This window comes from Toxotes jaculatrix, chromosome 1 (assembly GCF_017976425.1).
Source record: "Toxotes jaculatrix isolate fToxJac2 chromosome 1, fToxJac2.pri, whole genome shotgun sequence".
NCBI classification, from domain to species: domain Eukaryota; kingdom Metazoa; phylum Chordata; class Actinopteri; family Toxotidae; genus Toxotes; species Toxotes jaculatrix.
Window position 1 is genome coordinate 15,653,586 of NC_054394.1, and position 16,342 is coordinate 15,669,927.

At 37.7% G+C, this 16,342-nt stretch overlaps 1 protein-coding gene across 1 annotated transcript in view; it reads left to right on the forward strand.

Moving 5' to 3' along the window:
* spon1a (spondin 1a) overlaps positions 1-16,342 on the forward strand; it is a 108,010-nt gene that overhangs the window by 82,650 nt on the left and 9,018 nt on the right. Inside the window, exons 7-8 of the mRNA XM_041036800.1 lie at positions 10,177-10,241; positions 15,598-15,799. Coding sequence (XP_040892734.1) covers positions 10,177-10,241; positions 15,598-15,799 — 267 coding nt within the window. The remainder of the gene's footprint in view (positions 1-10,176; positions 10,242-15,597; positions 15,800-16,342) is intronic.

Consider the following 16,342-nt stretch of genomic DNA (forward strand, 5'->3'; position numbering starts at 1 on the left):
TTGTACATTTACACATACTGTATTCACAAAAGGGAGCTCTCTGGTAGAGTCAGTGCAGATTTCTGCTGATAGATCTGCTGAAGCAATTCTGGGTGTGTCAGTTCAGAGTTTTGCTTAATGGAACATAGAAAACAGAAAATGACAGGAAAAAAAACACATTTTCACCTCTGTACGCCTGGTTTTAATGGTGGATACAGAGAAATAGTAGTTAAAAAAAACTAGTTGGTTAACTCAGTTGACTCACTGCAGGAATATTCTTTATTTCACCAACATGTTGGCACGGTGCCTTCATTGTGATTTACAGAATGTGTAGAAACACAGCTTGTATATACTCTACAAGAAGTCTGAATCCTTCTCAGTTATCCACTGAGAGCTGGGATGCTGCACCTCCAAGCCAGACATAAAATACAATCACAGAAAAAGAATAGAATATAAAAAATGGGATGAAAGCCATCAGCGCACTCCTCCTACTTTATTAGCACTAATAAATAATTACTTCTGGTACAAGTATCAGTCATGTTTTTTATACAATATTTTACTTTATATTTTGTTGTTGAACTGTCAACAATGCTAAACTATCTTCAGTGTTCTAGTTGTCAGGTCTTAGTGAGGCTGTACATAGGCTGTTTCTAATGTTCTGTGTCTCTGGTATACAGTTGTATACAGATGTATGCAGACATTTGCCCACCCTTGGGCACATTGCATATTTTGTTGACTTTTGTAATGAAAAGCAGTAAGTATAACCATTGTGAACATTAAAAATTAGTCTTTCATCAGATGCTAATGTACAAAAACAGCAATTGTGGCATGTGCAAACATTTGGGCACCTTATTAAGGCAGTAATTAGTAGTTGCATACAACCGGCGGACACCTCTGGTACAGCATCACCTACATGTGAACATTATAAACTTCACAAAGATAAGATTTAATGCAGGACTGTAGTATTGGATTAGATTAGGTTGAACAGGTTCACTAGATAAACTTGTAATTTACATAATAATATGAAACATGTGTCTCTGTGGTTAGATTGTCCGGCAACTGCAGCAATTATTCATACTATATACATAGTATGATGAACATGAAAACACAAGCCTAGACTGAAATGATTATGAACCAATAAATGATGATGTGGTCACATGGTGCCAAACAGTGAGGTTAAGATTGCAGCAGCTATGCCTCATCCAGAAAATATGGTTGAGATGAGCCTGTTTGCCTGACAACAGCCATCAGCCTTCTGTGATCCACTACAATAATTGACATTGTACATAGAGTGCTTGTGTCGGTTTCAGTACTGGTCACACAAACACACACACATGCGTAAACACAGATATGCACAGATGTTCAGAATCACTTACAGTGTATGACCAGGTTGGCATTTGAAAGCCAATTAATGCATGAGCAAGCATGTAATCACGCCACCCTGTCAGTAAAAGACCCAGGTGCAGCACAGATCAACTTGCACACCAACACCACACATCACATATATGGAAATGAACACACATTGCTTTACATGCAAACAAACAAGAATATATTCCTAAGCACTACAGCCTTTTTTCCCCCCAGACAGCACCTGCACCAGCGATAAGACAACACAACACGTGTACCAGTGTTTCCTCTCAGGTTGGGTTTATTTTTGGTGGTCTAGGTGCTGAAACCTGGCACCTGAGGATGACTGCCAAGCAGCATTGCATTCACAAGCAGTCACAGTAATTTGTCCTATATTGTTGTTCCATCCATGCAGATATTTCAAGTTATTCACAATTTGAACTTTAATTTCATGCAGCCTTTTATTTATTTATTTATTAATAATTTATTAATTTATTTATTAATTTCAAATGATATCAAAGTACAAACAAAAATCTTTTGGGTTTGTCCACCCCCTGTAAATTAACTAAATGAAAAAATACTGAGCTAATCACAAAATGAACTTAATTTGACTTTCACTTGGGACATCTCAACAAGATCATTCACTCATAAGTATATTAAGCAGAAGAAAATACTGCAAGAACCAGGCCAGAGGGTCATAGATGAACCATGCAAAAAGAGTCAAAAGTATCCTGTAATAAATCCTGCATTAAGATGTTCCACCTCATCACTGTGAAGCAGAGTTATGCCCGAAAAACACAAAGGTTCCCTGTGGGCATGAAGAACAACCACCCTGCACAGTTGTCCTGGTAATGGAAGAGAAGGAAAAGATGTTAGGGTTGCTAAGATTCTTTGTGCCAGTGTGAGAACCGTGCACTACTTGGGTATTAGCTCGCCAAGGCAGTATTTAAAGACTATACCCTCAGCTCGCCTTGAGCCAATTTCATGCCTGATCTCCTCAGTGTGAGGAACTGCGACAAATCAGTTCCACACCAGCAGGATAGATTTTGCCCGTGAGGTTCAAGGGGGCCTCTGACAACGGGCTCACTTCCAGCACATGGTGTTGCTATTTAACGGGTCAAAAGCAAAATCAAATACAAATTAAGGAGAAGGCTAATTATGCATTAATGCAGAGGTAACACTGATGTAGATATTCATCAGTTTCCCTGTGAGTTGTCTGCATACTTCAGAACCATATATTGATTCTGAACTGCAGTCTTAAAGATTAAATCAAAAGAAAAAGTTTCCTTCAAGTAAAAATTAAGAAATAAAACCACATGAACTTGGGATGAGAACAAAACATTTTTCACAGACACCAGAAGTGTGGGAGTTGTACCGCAAAATACTATCATGATATCTTGCATTTTCCAAAAGACTCAATGACAATCTGATTAACATCTGATGGTTTAACCAAACTCAGTGACACTGTGTTTTTGGTTGATTATTATTACTATATTTCATTCAGATTCTAAACCAAGCAGCAATAGACCACAGCCAGCCAACATGATCTCCTGCAGTGTCTGTCATGCATATTTAGAGCAGTCCGATCAGCTGTGTATCCAATCATGAACTGATTTCATTTCGACTTCTGCGTGGGCTGTTCTCATGTACCTTCGCTCATTTCTCTTCAGGGATCCCTTCATGCTCCTTGATCCTTGCTCCTCTGAGCAGAAATTAGGCCACTAGAATGGCCTCCATAATGGTGGACCAGGACTATTTCTGGAGTGAGGAATGATCAAATAAGGGAATTGAGCCGTGGGGCTGCAGAGCTCTGCTTTTAATGGAAAACCAGGTGTATTTACCTATGAAGTACAGTTTTTAGAGACGTTTTCAGGATGTGTTTAAATTGTAAGTCTCAATCAAAAAGAGCAGTAATATTAACCAGTTTTATGAAACAGTTTGCGTGTATAACTTAGTAACATCCACCAATAATATGAAATACTTCTGCTTTCTGTTTAGTCTCTTCAGAGTTTATAACAATTTGGTAATAATTCAGAGTGGCATAATTCTCAGTCGAATGATGTGAAATTTGCATTACCAATTATTACACAGAATGATCTTTGAATCTGCTGCCACACAACACCCAGTTTATTAAAGTGCTTTTTTGGATTTTAAAAAAAGAAAGAGAAAGATAAAAACATACAGACACAGGAGGACTAAACTAAACTAGCCTGACATTGATAAATGTGCCCTTGCCTCACTGGACTATGGTAAGATAATGGACTTGGAGCAGATGTTGGGTTGTAAAGAATATTTTAATAAGTCACACTTTGCACTGTGATTTGTGCCACAGTGTTTGTCCAGGTGGGCAGATGTGCTTGGCTGCTGTGGTCTGGCAGTGATTAATGACAGGAGGATTGTGATGCACAACAAGATGCGCCAATACAATGTGATTGATTACAAAAACAGATTTGCATTCCTTTTCAATATGTTTTGCGGAAATTGTGCGAGACATGGTGATTCTCAGTGGAATGACAAAGAGTCAAAAACCTTTTAGACAAAAAGGGCAAAAATGTTTCAAATTCACATCTTGTAGACTGTTTTGATGATCTTTTGTCAAAGGTTTCTCTGAGCACTGGAATGCTCAGAGAAACAACAAAACAGGAAAAGAGAGAAAGAGATAAACTGTAATGCACATTTTCATTTATCTAGCCTGATGCACAAGTCCATTTCCTAAATGCATCTATTCAAGATTGCAATAAATCAGCTTTATTATTATTATTATTATTTTTTTTTTTTGAGTGACTGTATTTTGAAGCAGCACAGGTTTTGAAGGGGCTTGATGAGACTCAGGGTCTTGAACTTAGTATAAGCAATGGCATAAATGAGTAATTCAATTAAAATGAGAAAACACTAAAACTGGAAACTCAAACTGTAAAAGCAGTGAGAAGCAGTACTGTATGTGGGTTTATTAGTAACTAATGGCTTGCTTTACTGAAGCATATAAATTGAAAAGGCATATCTTGAGCCTATTCTAATGAGTTCTTGAGAGATTGTCCCTTAGGTACCATCCTACAGGATACAACAGAGCTATAGATTGGCTTTTTCTCAATATTAAATTAGTAGAGGGAAATGACAGGCTCTCTGAAAAGCTAACTGCTAGACATGTTTGGCAGGAGAAGCAAGGGACAAGTTGCATTGCTAATAAGGTTCAGCTTTAGACCTGTCATTAGTGGAAATACACTCCATTTGAGCAGCACAAGGTTTGCTTACACTTAGTCTTAGAAATTTTATCCCTCTCTGTCTGCCTCTGACATATGCATGAGGAAAAGCAGGGCGTGCGTTGAGAAATAATTCTGCCACTGGAATGGGTTTAATTAGCGGTGTAAGTTGTCTAATTAATAGCTAACCAGTAAATCTTTCAGTTAGTTTTCTAAAACCAGAAAAGTACGGTGGCCCTAATGTGCAAAAAAACATTTACAAAAACAAATTAATAAATCAACAATACAATATTTAAGAAAACAGCAAAACAGAAAATGAACTAGAATTAAAATTTGATGGAAAACAAGATGACAACAACAACAACAACAACAACAAAAAAAAAAAGATTTTACAGCATAAATTATAGGCACATTATGTTGCATTTGCAGGCAGGAGTATGGTTCCAGGAATTTATTATGATGTACCACACCTCCCTCTGTGATTTTAGAATGAAGAGAGGATGAGACATACAGTGGTTTGAAACCATGCCTCTTGCAGTCTTGTTCTTATCACAGCATGAGAAACCATGATAGGTGCATTGGACAGGAAAACAGATCTTCTATTAGAAAAAAAAGCTGTGTACTGTTTTGGTAGCTCAGCTATTGCAGTCAGGATTTTTTTTTGTACTTTGAAACAGATAGTGTTATTTTACAAATCAGTGATTTGTGTAGGAAGGCTCTTCCTTTGGTCCATGTGTAAAATGATCAACCTGTCTATTGTGACTAAGGTGACCATAGCCATCATCTGTTAAATTAAGTTTCAAATTTGTTTTAGTGCCACACAGTTCCACAACTTTGGCTGAGAATGTGAAAGTATTTATAAGCAGCTGACATATGATCCACAGGTGATCTGTTGTGCTCTCACTCAGAAGGCTGCTCCTACATTAGATTTGCAAAACTTGTGCATTTCTCTCGCTGAATGTTGCATATGTCATTCTAGAGAGCTAACCCTTTAGAAAGTGAGTTTCTTCTTCCTTTTGCTTACGCTGTCAGCAACATAAGTTAACATAAGTTGACATTTTAGTCTGGCATACTGATGGTTTTACTGAATGATTGGATGCAGGCGCAGTTACACTTGTTAATTGAGAAATGTAAGAGTTTTTGGATTCTTTGCTAAGGTAATGATCTGTTGCACATTTTGTCATTAAGCCAATAAATCTCTGTGCTACCAGTCATTAAACTTGAGGGCAAAGTTGTGTGAAATGGAAAAAGTGAGTTTATTTATGGCTTCATACTTTAATATTTGTCTCTAATGGATGGACACAGCTAAAATATGTTGAGTTCTCTCTTGAGTCAAAAAGAGGAGAGGTTTACAGTTGCATACACATGAGAGGAGAGCAACTCAGTTAAATATTTGTAATAAATTAATTATAATTATTTTCTTTCCATGTTTTAGGTTTGTTTAGAAATGACAAAATCACAACACTCTAGAGTTTAATGAGTGGAAAGCATTCTGAGGACTTGTCAGAAATAGCCTTTATGTACCTGTTTTGATTGTTCATATGTATATTATTACATTTAGATTATTATTTTATCCACATGATATTGTTGCTTGTGGTGTGGAAACCTCTTATTTTCAGCTGATGATTTAGGACTTTTCTAATTTATTTCAAGGGTTACAAAGCAAAATTAACTTTTCGGGAACAAAGGTGCAACCACTGACAGCACGTGGTGGCACCTTAGCACTTTATGTTGGTTTATCCTTTAATTTGCCACCCATCTGTAACTACTCATAGAACCCCTGTCCCTATATCAATGATCAAAAGGAGGCTCTGACCTGAAAATGTAGTTAGATAAAAGGTCAGGGGCCACCAGATGTATTAGAAATCATCCACTGGGGACCATGGACCATCGATCTGGGGAGTTGTCAGCACGCCTTATCTTTCTGCAAGCACAAAGTGTAACAAGCCTTCACAGAGGGCCGCAGAAATGACCAAACTTGAACTGTGTAAACACAAAAAATAAAGTACATTTGTGGGAATACACATGTATTATATATGTACAACAAAATTCATCCCTAGAAATCGTTTCCATTTTATTCTGTCTTATGTGAATGTGGAAAGTATAAATCTTTTAAAATGGAGAAAATAACACAATAAACATAGTTGTTTTCTATTAGAGCAGTTCCAAGAAAGATGGAGGAAATGTCTGAGGATTTGTATTACACAGAGAGCAATTTATATCTATGTCAAAAGGAGTCCATTAGGGTGCAAGAGTCCCTGACTAGGTAGATTAATATTCTAGCTGAAGCTTATAAATTGTGCTTTTGGTGATGAAGGAGGCTATTTGCTTGTGTAATGTTCTTGATTTGCATGACTTTTTAGTGACTAAGATGAAAACTCTGAGTGCTCAGCTCCAGCAACAGAGGTACAAAAAAAAAAAATTGTAAATTCCAAAAGGAAATTGCCCTTGCAACTGAAACCTAGTGAAACTTAACCCAGTGTATCAGAAGTTACATGTGTCTGTGTTTCTAAGTGTTTATGCAGCTGTATACCATGAAATATAATGTAACAACTAAGAAATTTTTAGTTTAGTAAAAATGACATTTTTAATGCTCGAGCTTCACCCGAGGAGGAGGCCACTGATGATGTCAATAATTAGGAAATAAAAAATTAATAGTACTGTGTCCAGGGGGCAGATGTGCCTCTGGCTGTTGCATAGCTTATGGACAACCTTGCAATTAATTATGAAAGTTATCCACTCCATCAAAATGTCTTGGGAGTTTCTAAGTGATGGGTTTCTGGTAATTAGTAAGTGATGATGAAAAATATTGGATCACATCCTCTGTATTGATCCTACAGAGACTTTATACAGACGACTGAAGACTCAGTTGTGGCTGAAGGGAATGAGAGGCAACTGTGAGTTTCTACTCTGTACCATGTTTTATACACAGTTTCTTTTATTATTACATTGAGAGTCAACAATAAAATGTGAATATCATTGTATTTGTTTGTGTGAGAGGTCTTAGGGCTGATTGAAGGACTGTGTGATGCAGGTAATGAACATGATAGCCTGAAACATGGCACACTACTTTCATAATCAAAGAAAACTTTGTGGTGTTTTTTGGGTCAAATATGTTACATCTTCATTATGGATACAAAACACCTCATTGGGATTTCCAAGTGATTTAAAATTTTCACTTAAATGTGTGTTGTGAACTAGATTTGGTTGAAATTTTAGAAGAATAAGAATAGCCTTTATTGTCATTGAACAATGTCCAACATAATTAAAGCCGTGTTCTTATGGTGTTTTCATGACCAGAGGCACTGTTGCCTACTGATAATTTATGAATGGTTAAAAGCTGGCATCAATTACATTCAATCATATCAGCTCCTCTGATCCTGTTAAAAGCAGTGCCCTCAGCAGCAGCATGACTTAGGGACACTTTGGGAATGGAGTAGAGAGTCCGGGCCATCTTCTCCTAAGAAGAAACAGTCTTTTCAGAGATGGACAGAGTTGCACTACTTTAATGTCCACACACACTGTTCTTCACTTTGATACTTTATAATCACTTTATGGGGGAGAAGCACATTTTTCTCACCTTCAAAGCAGAATCATGCTAATTTTACAAAATTTTAGGAAGCTAGGCAGATTCAAAGGAGGCCTTTCCCAAGAATTATGTCTGCTGTATGTACGGCAATTCAGGTATAGTTACCTTTGGATGTTCAAGAGCAAAATGGAGAAAAATAGGGGGAAAGAGGGACAGAAAAAGACGTTATGTTGTTTCTGGGGTTGCAGGTGCAGAACATGAAATGTGCCTTTTTCAGTATTTATGAGTCGCATCTTGACAGTTCAATTTGTTCTGCAAAAGGCTGCCAGAAGACTAAATTGTGGGAGGGGGTCTTTTTTTGGCACTCTCAGTAGTGATCCTTGTCACCATCTTGGACGCTGCTGGTTGTGAGATATCTGTTTCTCTAAAGGTCTCGCAGCAATATTTGCTAGCTTTATGCCTCATCAGTCACATATTTCCAAGCTCCTTTCTCTTTACTTTTTATCAGAGAAATTAGATGGTGAAAACCTCTGACCTAGATCACATTTAAAAGAGAGATGGTCTCGTAAAAACAAAATAAGCAAGGGCTTTTACTCTTCCTATATATTTACCTGCTATAACTTGAGAAGTTGCATTACTGTCACAGCTATACAAACAATGTACAACATATAAACTATACTAATTAGTAACCAGTACATCTTCAAAAAAGAAACATTTCCATATTTAGAAGAACATTTTTTTACTATTTGAATTCAGCTGAGAGCCTGGTCCAAAAGTAGCACCTTGAGCAGCACTTTTTTTTTTTCATTTTCTCACATGTCAACATACTCCCAGCTTTTCATTTTAAGTTTGCTAGTGCCTCTCTAAATATGATTTAAGACTGACTGAAGTGTTTACTCGAAAGTGTAAAGCTTCCCCAAGCATCCCATACTGTGTCGGATTGTGAAAACACCCACAAAGAGGATAAGTGTATAATATTTGAATTCATAGCGCAGGCACAGCCCATCAGTAACATCCTTGAATCTGAAATAGGATTAGTCTGCTATGCCTATTATCAGCCTGTCAGATTTGCTGTAATGGAATTCAATAAGAGAGAGCAAGAGATGGGGATGCTGGCATTTTGGTTACAGCAGCAAAAACTATTTTCTGACCATATACTGGCCACAGGAAGTAGAGTTACTGACACCTTTGCAACATTAAAGCATATCTCTGGAAATACTTTACTATTCATTTGCATGAAAAGCAGCTAAAAGGAGCCCACTTTATTGCAAAGCTTCCAAGCCCACTCAGGGACACAGGGGGAAACAAAACATCAAGCACAAATAGAACATGTTTGAAACACTTTCTTGACACCATAATGTCTTCTGTTACCAAAACATTTCACCAGATCGCATCCATGTGGAATTCTTTGTAGTCGTCAGGTCCATGAATGTCAAGGAAATCATTTATGGTGTATGACTATCAACATCAGTGGAAGTGAACATTGCACACAGGCATGGCACTGTCATTGATTTGTCAACTTGAGAGCAACTTGAGTCATTTTTCCTGTTTGGCATCAGTGACATCCATCTCATGCAAAGTTGACATTGTTTTCAAGTTATGCTTTAGAGTTTGTGCAAGATTCCTGGAGTCTTGTGGTATATGTATATATTTTCTGTCATATAAGGTTGAATGTTTAACTTTTCTTGAAATTAAATTTCCTTGGCACAGTTTGTCATAACAGTTATTTTGGGTTTGATCTCAGTATTTTAGGAGAAACTAAATGCACTTCTTTTGTTCGGTACTGATTTCAGCATTTATGACATAATTCTGACATTCTTCACTCATCTTCTGTTGAGAACATTTGGTGTCAGGTTCTCTTTTGTCCTCTGGGCCATAATTCTATTTAAATGTAAATTGAAAATAATCTTTGTTCAGAAATTCACAGCTGCATCTGCCTTAGTCCTTCCCCTGTCTAGTTGGAGGTGTGTTTTCAGCTCCTACGGCCATAATAATTTTATACATTAAAGATCCTTTTTAATCATTCAGCCATGGTGTGTGACGGTTCAGTAGTGAAATGTTGATTATATCAGAGAATTCAGACTGAGCTTTTGCGTCTTTTTGTTTGTCTCTCTTCCGTAGGGTGATGAGGTCCTGACGGTCATCAAAATGAAAGCACAGTGGCCGGCCTGGCAACCACTTAATGTGTAAGTAATATACAGTATCTTGATTATTATATAATGATTATTATGCTTATAGTATATGGAGCTTAAAGGTAAAACAAATGGTCATGGTGTTCTTTTGTACTTCAGTCTTTTAATTCAGATACATTATATAACACTTACATACATTTTAACTTAATGCATATGTAGAAACAGGACTACCTTTAAGTAGACATTGTTCACTCACAGCAGACCTAAAATAGGTGAAGTCTGGGATTGCAATGGCCTCTGCTTCAGCCAACTTTGCCAATAATTTTTGAAATTCTTCTAGTGTTTGTCTCACCCCTGCAGTGAATGTGTAATAGGCTGAGCTTTAATCATTCTTAAGGAACTCTGTAGGGTCTGTAATGGATCAATGATAAGTACGTGTCCCCGCTATTTTAATTTGACGGTTGTGTTTGATGTGTGTTTGAATTTGAAGGCTTAGTAAATCATTCACTTACCTTTAAGCTGAAGTTCTCTTTGAATTGTAGGACACATAGAATATGTTCAGCATTCTCCCTATGAGATACTGAATGTCTGCTATAATGGATTACCTATTATAGACTTTTTCAAATCTCTGAAAAATGACTTTTAAAACATATTAAAATAAGGGGAAAGCTACTTGGACCCGCAAGGTAGGAAATCAATCAATCTAGAAATATTGTAGTCCATAGATGTACAGTATAAAGCACCAGTGATAGGACCAGTGGTTGAAAATTATTAGGAAATATTTTACATATAGGATACAGCAGGTTCTGTGGTTTTAGGGTTTTATGGTGTCAGAACATGCAATAAGAAGTTAGTATCCAAAGTTGGACCCAGAGCTTGCTGATCACTGAAAACCCAGCTCAAAAGTGCCCTGGAACTGCCAGCTACACCATGCTTACAGTGTGAATGCTCATTTGCTCCTAAATTCACAGGATCCATTTAATCTCTTATTCATGAGAACAACAAGCAGCTCGTTGACTCAGTTTGTACAGAAGAACTTTGGGGGTAAAGGCCTGGTCTGTGTTGTTTTCTCAACCACAGGCTCTCAGTGAGGGCTGCGGGTTTAATCTCCAAAGGCGAGAACACAGCCAGGAATAGAAGTAATGACATCCACTAGGGCTAATTAGCTTACTCTCTGCACACTGATTTTGTGCAGCACGTGCAGGAGTGTGTAAGATCAGTTACACTGGTTTGGAAAAAGGTCAAAAAAAGGAAAGGATATTTGGTATGGATAATCACATGGAAGTGTCCTCACTATGGAAAAGGAATGAGGAAAGAAAGTTAAGAGTTTCACTCAGCTCACTGGAGGATGCACCTTGTTAAGCTTTAAAAGAGTCTTCAGAGAGTTCATTAAGTTTATATATGAGCTGCATGAAAAATGCATAAATGCATATTTAGCATGTTTCATAGTTGGATGTGTGCGTTATGGTCCTAGTAGGGCAGTGTAAACATGCTTAGTTGTGTGTATCCATGCGTACTGTGCTTTTTTGTATGTACACAGGTATGTCTGTATAAAGAGGGATTTTTTTAAACAGTTTTTTCTCTAAATAAGTTAATAATATCCTTCAGTTTTTCAAGCAGCGGTGTTTTAAAAAGGGTGGTTGTCAATTAAAGCTTCCAAATTCCTTCCTTTGACAAATATGAGGATGAGAGACATGGAGAGAAAGAAATATGGAGGGGAGAGAAAGGAGACCAGTGACTGGAATGTATAAGATTAAATAAACCTTCTGAGAAGACTGGGGTGGAATTACATTAGTGGTGCCGCTTTTTTTTAGGTCAACAATGGGGTTAAGAACTAGTAAATGTACTGCAACTTCATTCTGTGAAATGAATCAGCTTCTATTAAACCAAACTTTCAATTTCATTGGACTATAGAGAGAAAAATGATCGCTGGAACAAAGGGCAAAGCAGCAGAGATGTAGACAAGAGAGCAGAGGTGGGAGATGAGAAAAGAATGAGGCTGAGGAGGTGACAGCCATTATCACACATATTACAGCAGTATGTGTATGGCAGTCGCTCTCCTGAGACCTGATACATACTGTAATGAGCAAAAAAATAAATAGATTTGGTAAGAATGCATTTTCCAGCAGAGAAAGTATGCTAGATATATCCTTGCTCAGCTTATTTCCATATGAACTGGGTCACTGGGCTTTTGGTAAATAAATAAAGTTAGTAATTCATCAATAAAAATGATAAAACAAACTCTAGCAATCTATGTAGCCCATTAAAACTATAACCTCTTTGGCACCAAACTGCATATTGACATAAAAATTGCTGCTCTTTAGTTAAGCGAGCCTGTTCCATAGTGTCTACATGTACCAGACCAGCTCAGCTGACAAATACATGTTCTTAAGATGACTTTCATGTCTATATGTCTATATTGATAGACTTTTCATAACCATATCATTTTGCAGCCAAAATACAGAGAAATAAGTTTGAGCAAAGAGATTTTTTTTTTCAGAATTTGAAAGCTGATGCCTTTCTCTGATATTTTTAAATCACTAATATTTTCCATCTGATCTCTGCCGCACCATACAAATGACTCAGCCTGTGGTCTTAAAAGGCAGTGATCCTAAAATACTGCAGGTGAAGCAACCAGTAAATGTCACTATCTATCACGGCCTCCTGACCACATGGTGTCTGAGGCGGTTATTGTTCCTGTCTGTCTCCTCACAAACTCAAAATAGTGCTCTTGGCTGCAGTGGGATCAAGTGAGTCTCAAGATGCAGTCAGACTGGCAGTTTAGCCAAAGGAGCGAACACATAAAAGTTTTTTTTTCTGCTGTAGCCTACATGAAAATGTCCTTTTCATAAGAACAGACCAAAAACAAAAAAAACGAAAGGAACAAGGGCTAATAAAACTCATGACCCCTAAGTGTCAGGGACAATGCTCGATAGACACTCCTCTGAAATGCCTGACTTGTCATGCCTAGAGGACAACTGTACAAAAAAAAACCCCATAAAAAAATCTTTTGTTTTTTTCTTTTAGTTTAAAAGACTCAGTTGGAGCCTTGTTGAAAGTCAGGCCAGTGTAGTCACCCTGCTTTAGCTCCCTTCAACCTGTAATTATTCAGACAAAAAGCATGGCATGTTATGATGTCTGTCTAAATTAGTACTGTAGGAGATGAGGCAGAGGCTGAAGTTGATTCATTTCTTCACTCTGTAAACACAGAGGAAGTGGAGGTACAGTTTAAAGAAAAAAAACAGGGACAGAAATTTTATTCAGAACTTGACATTTAAATTTTTAGATATGTCACTGACTATCTACAAAGAGTATCAGCAAGCGGAGCTGAGGCAGCATGTATATGTATGTACTGATAATGCCAACTGAACCGAACTGCCAGTACATTAGACGCACTGCATGTGTGTGTTACTTGAAGTACCAATTTGAGTTTTATAAACTGTTTTCAACATTGTCTAGTATGACACCTAACATTTAAAATTTTACTAAAAAAAAAACCTCCCTACAGTGAGTGAAAGACAGACTCTACTCTACTCTACAGTATAAACCCACAATTCAAACACATTGGTTAGTAACAAAACAAATGATATCCTCTCTCAATCAAACTCACTCAAACACACACCCAGTCACCCACACGAGCACCAAATTCTTACACAAAAACACTTTCACAACAATTACTCAACAACCTGTTTTCCTTAAAAAATAGATCACCCTCAAGCCTTCACACAGATTCTGAAGGAAAACTCTCTCTAACTCTCTCTGTTTCACCGTATCCTCCCACTCGCTACCAAATTGCAGTAGAAACACCACACTACTGTTTCTTCCTCCTTTAGTTTCCTCACAAAATTTCTATTCATTAGTTCACCCCCGCTCTATGCCACTTTTCCCACTTTATACCAGATGAAAATAGTCCATGACAGCTACAGAGCCTCCATGACACTCAGCTGGCTCCTTGTTGTCTTCCCACTTCCACTCTCTCTTGTCAGGCGTCTTCCTAATAACCAGAGGACTACTTTGGTGTTCTGCAGGTTACATTTGATTAGCAGCTAAAAAAAAAAAAAAAGCTGGTTGTCAACAGTGTGAAATAAGAAGCTTTTGAAGACAAGAATACAGCTGTTAATGAGCTGCCTTCTTTATTTCTGTCACTTACAGGATGACTTTTTGAGGTTGATAACCATGTTTTATGTGAGTGTTGCCTCCTCACTTTTGGGCTAACCTCTTCTAACCTGTTCTATTAGCTACTGTGCAACCAAGTATTTTGGGGTACAAGTAACATATGAATCATAATATTGCAGTTGTCTAGCACTGCAATAATTTTTGGGTGATCAGTACTGAGCTTTCACTATCCTAAGCACTGCTGCTTTAAGCAAGTCTGTCTGTTGGACAGAACATGTTCCAAATTTCAACAAAACAGTTGAAATTATTTTGGCCCTTTTTTACTTACTCCACAGCCAGTTAATTTGAAATTTTTCAGGCAGAAAGGATTCATTAAACCAATCAGAATTGCCATGTGTGCCCCGAAACTGGTCTAAGAAAATTATTTTCTTTTTTTCTTTTTGTTTAATGAAGTTCTGTGATTTGTGTCACCTTAACTTACCAGATCATAATCATCAGAAAACACTGATTTGCCACCCACACAAAACATTTTTGGCACAGTCAAATATAAGGGAAGGAATTACTAGTGCCAAATATTCATGTAGCAACACCATGACACCATATCAACACCTCTCCCAAAATACACCTGCACACATTTATAAACCAGAAGCATGTTGGAGTTTTTTAAAAAAAGCATCTCACTGGGGTTACAGCATCTACGGTGATTAATCCCTTCCTCATTTACTACTTAGACTTTCTCTGTCTCTCCCTGTCTGTCAATTACGCTTTACCTTTTTGTAGCGCCCAGGTGGCTGTCTGAGATAAACCTCAAACCTGCAGTACTCACTGAGCAGAGGCCCAGGAGAGTCGAGTCAAGTTGTGTGTTCCCAGGGGATAACGGCCATTTCACATCCTCAGAGGCCATCATTAGTGGAGTGCACAGGGGAAGGACTGAGATGGCTGAAGTCAAATGGGTTTATACGGGCACAATGACAGCTGAAAAAGAATCACTGGCTAATTGTAGCTGTTACGACAAGAATCTTTCCACTCCTAATTAATCTTGTATTGGCTGGGAAATTTCTTGTAATTGGTTCAGCTGTCAGTCATTGGTCGAGACAGATAGCCTAAGGTGTGTTTGTCTCCTGTGCTGGAACGGAGCAGATGTGATGTGGAGATAGATGTGACCTACAATACGTCAACTAAAAAACTGCAGCTCCCTTGCATCAGTGACTTGCAGCTAATGTCATTTCTTATCCTAATTAACATTAACAAACTATTTTTACTCACTCAAGCCTCCTGCTCGCTCTCTTCTCAGACGGGCTGCCCCTTCAGCTGAATTCTCGGTGGACCGGACTCGTCACCTCATGTCCTTCCTGACCATGTTGGGACCTAGTCCAGACTGGAATGTGGGTCTGTCTGCTGAGGACTTGTGTACCAAGGAGTGTGGTTGGGCCCAGAGGGTGGTCCAGGACTTGATCCCCTGGGATGCAGGCACTGACAGTGGGGTAACATACGAGGTCTGTAAAGACATTCAAGCATTTTGATATTATTTTTAAACTAAAGCACCTCAGTAATTTGCTCCCCAAACACACATACTGACATGAAACGTATCAGGAATGTTTCTTCATGCTTTGTCACTTGTGTGTTTGTGTTATGCTCTGTCTTTTTAAATTAGTTATGATGTTACAGATTCCTAGGGTGGAACATTAGTTAACTGTTATTAATATCCAGTATTTATGATGAAGCACTTTGAAATATATATATTGAAAAACTGTAACAGTAGTTTTCTATCTTATTAATTGAAATGTAGATTTTATGCATTACTTGTTAATTGTCTTATAAATGTTTTGTAAAAACAGTCTTTTCAAATTTATTGAATCAATAATTTTAAAATATATCAGCGATCATTATTTTAATCCTAAAAATACCGTTACAAAGCAACTCTCTATCATATCACACAGAAACAACAGCAGTGTCCCTCACATGATGAACGTGTGACTCAATCAGGTCACAGCCCCACAGTCCCATGGCAATCACAGCCTTTCGCAAACTGTTATTCT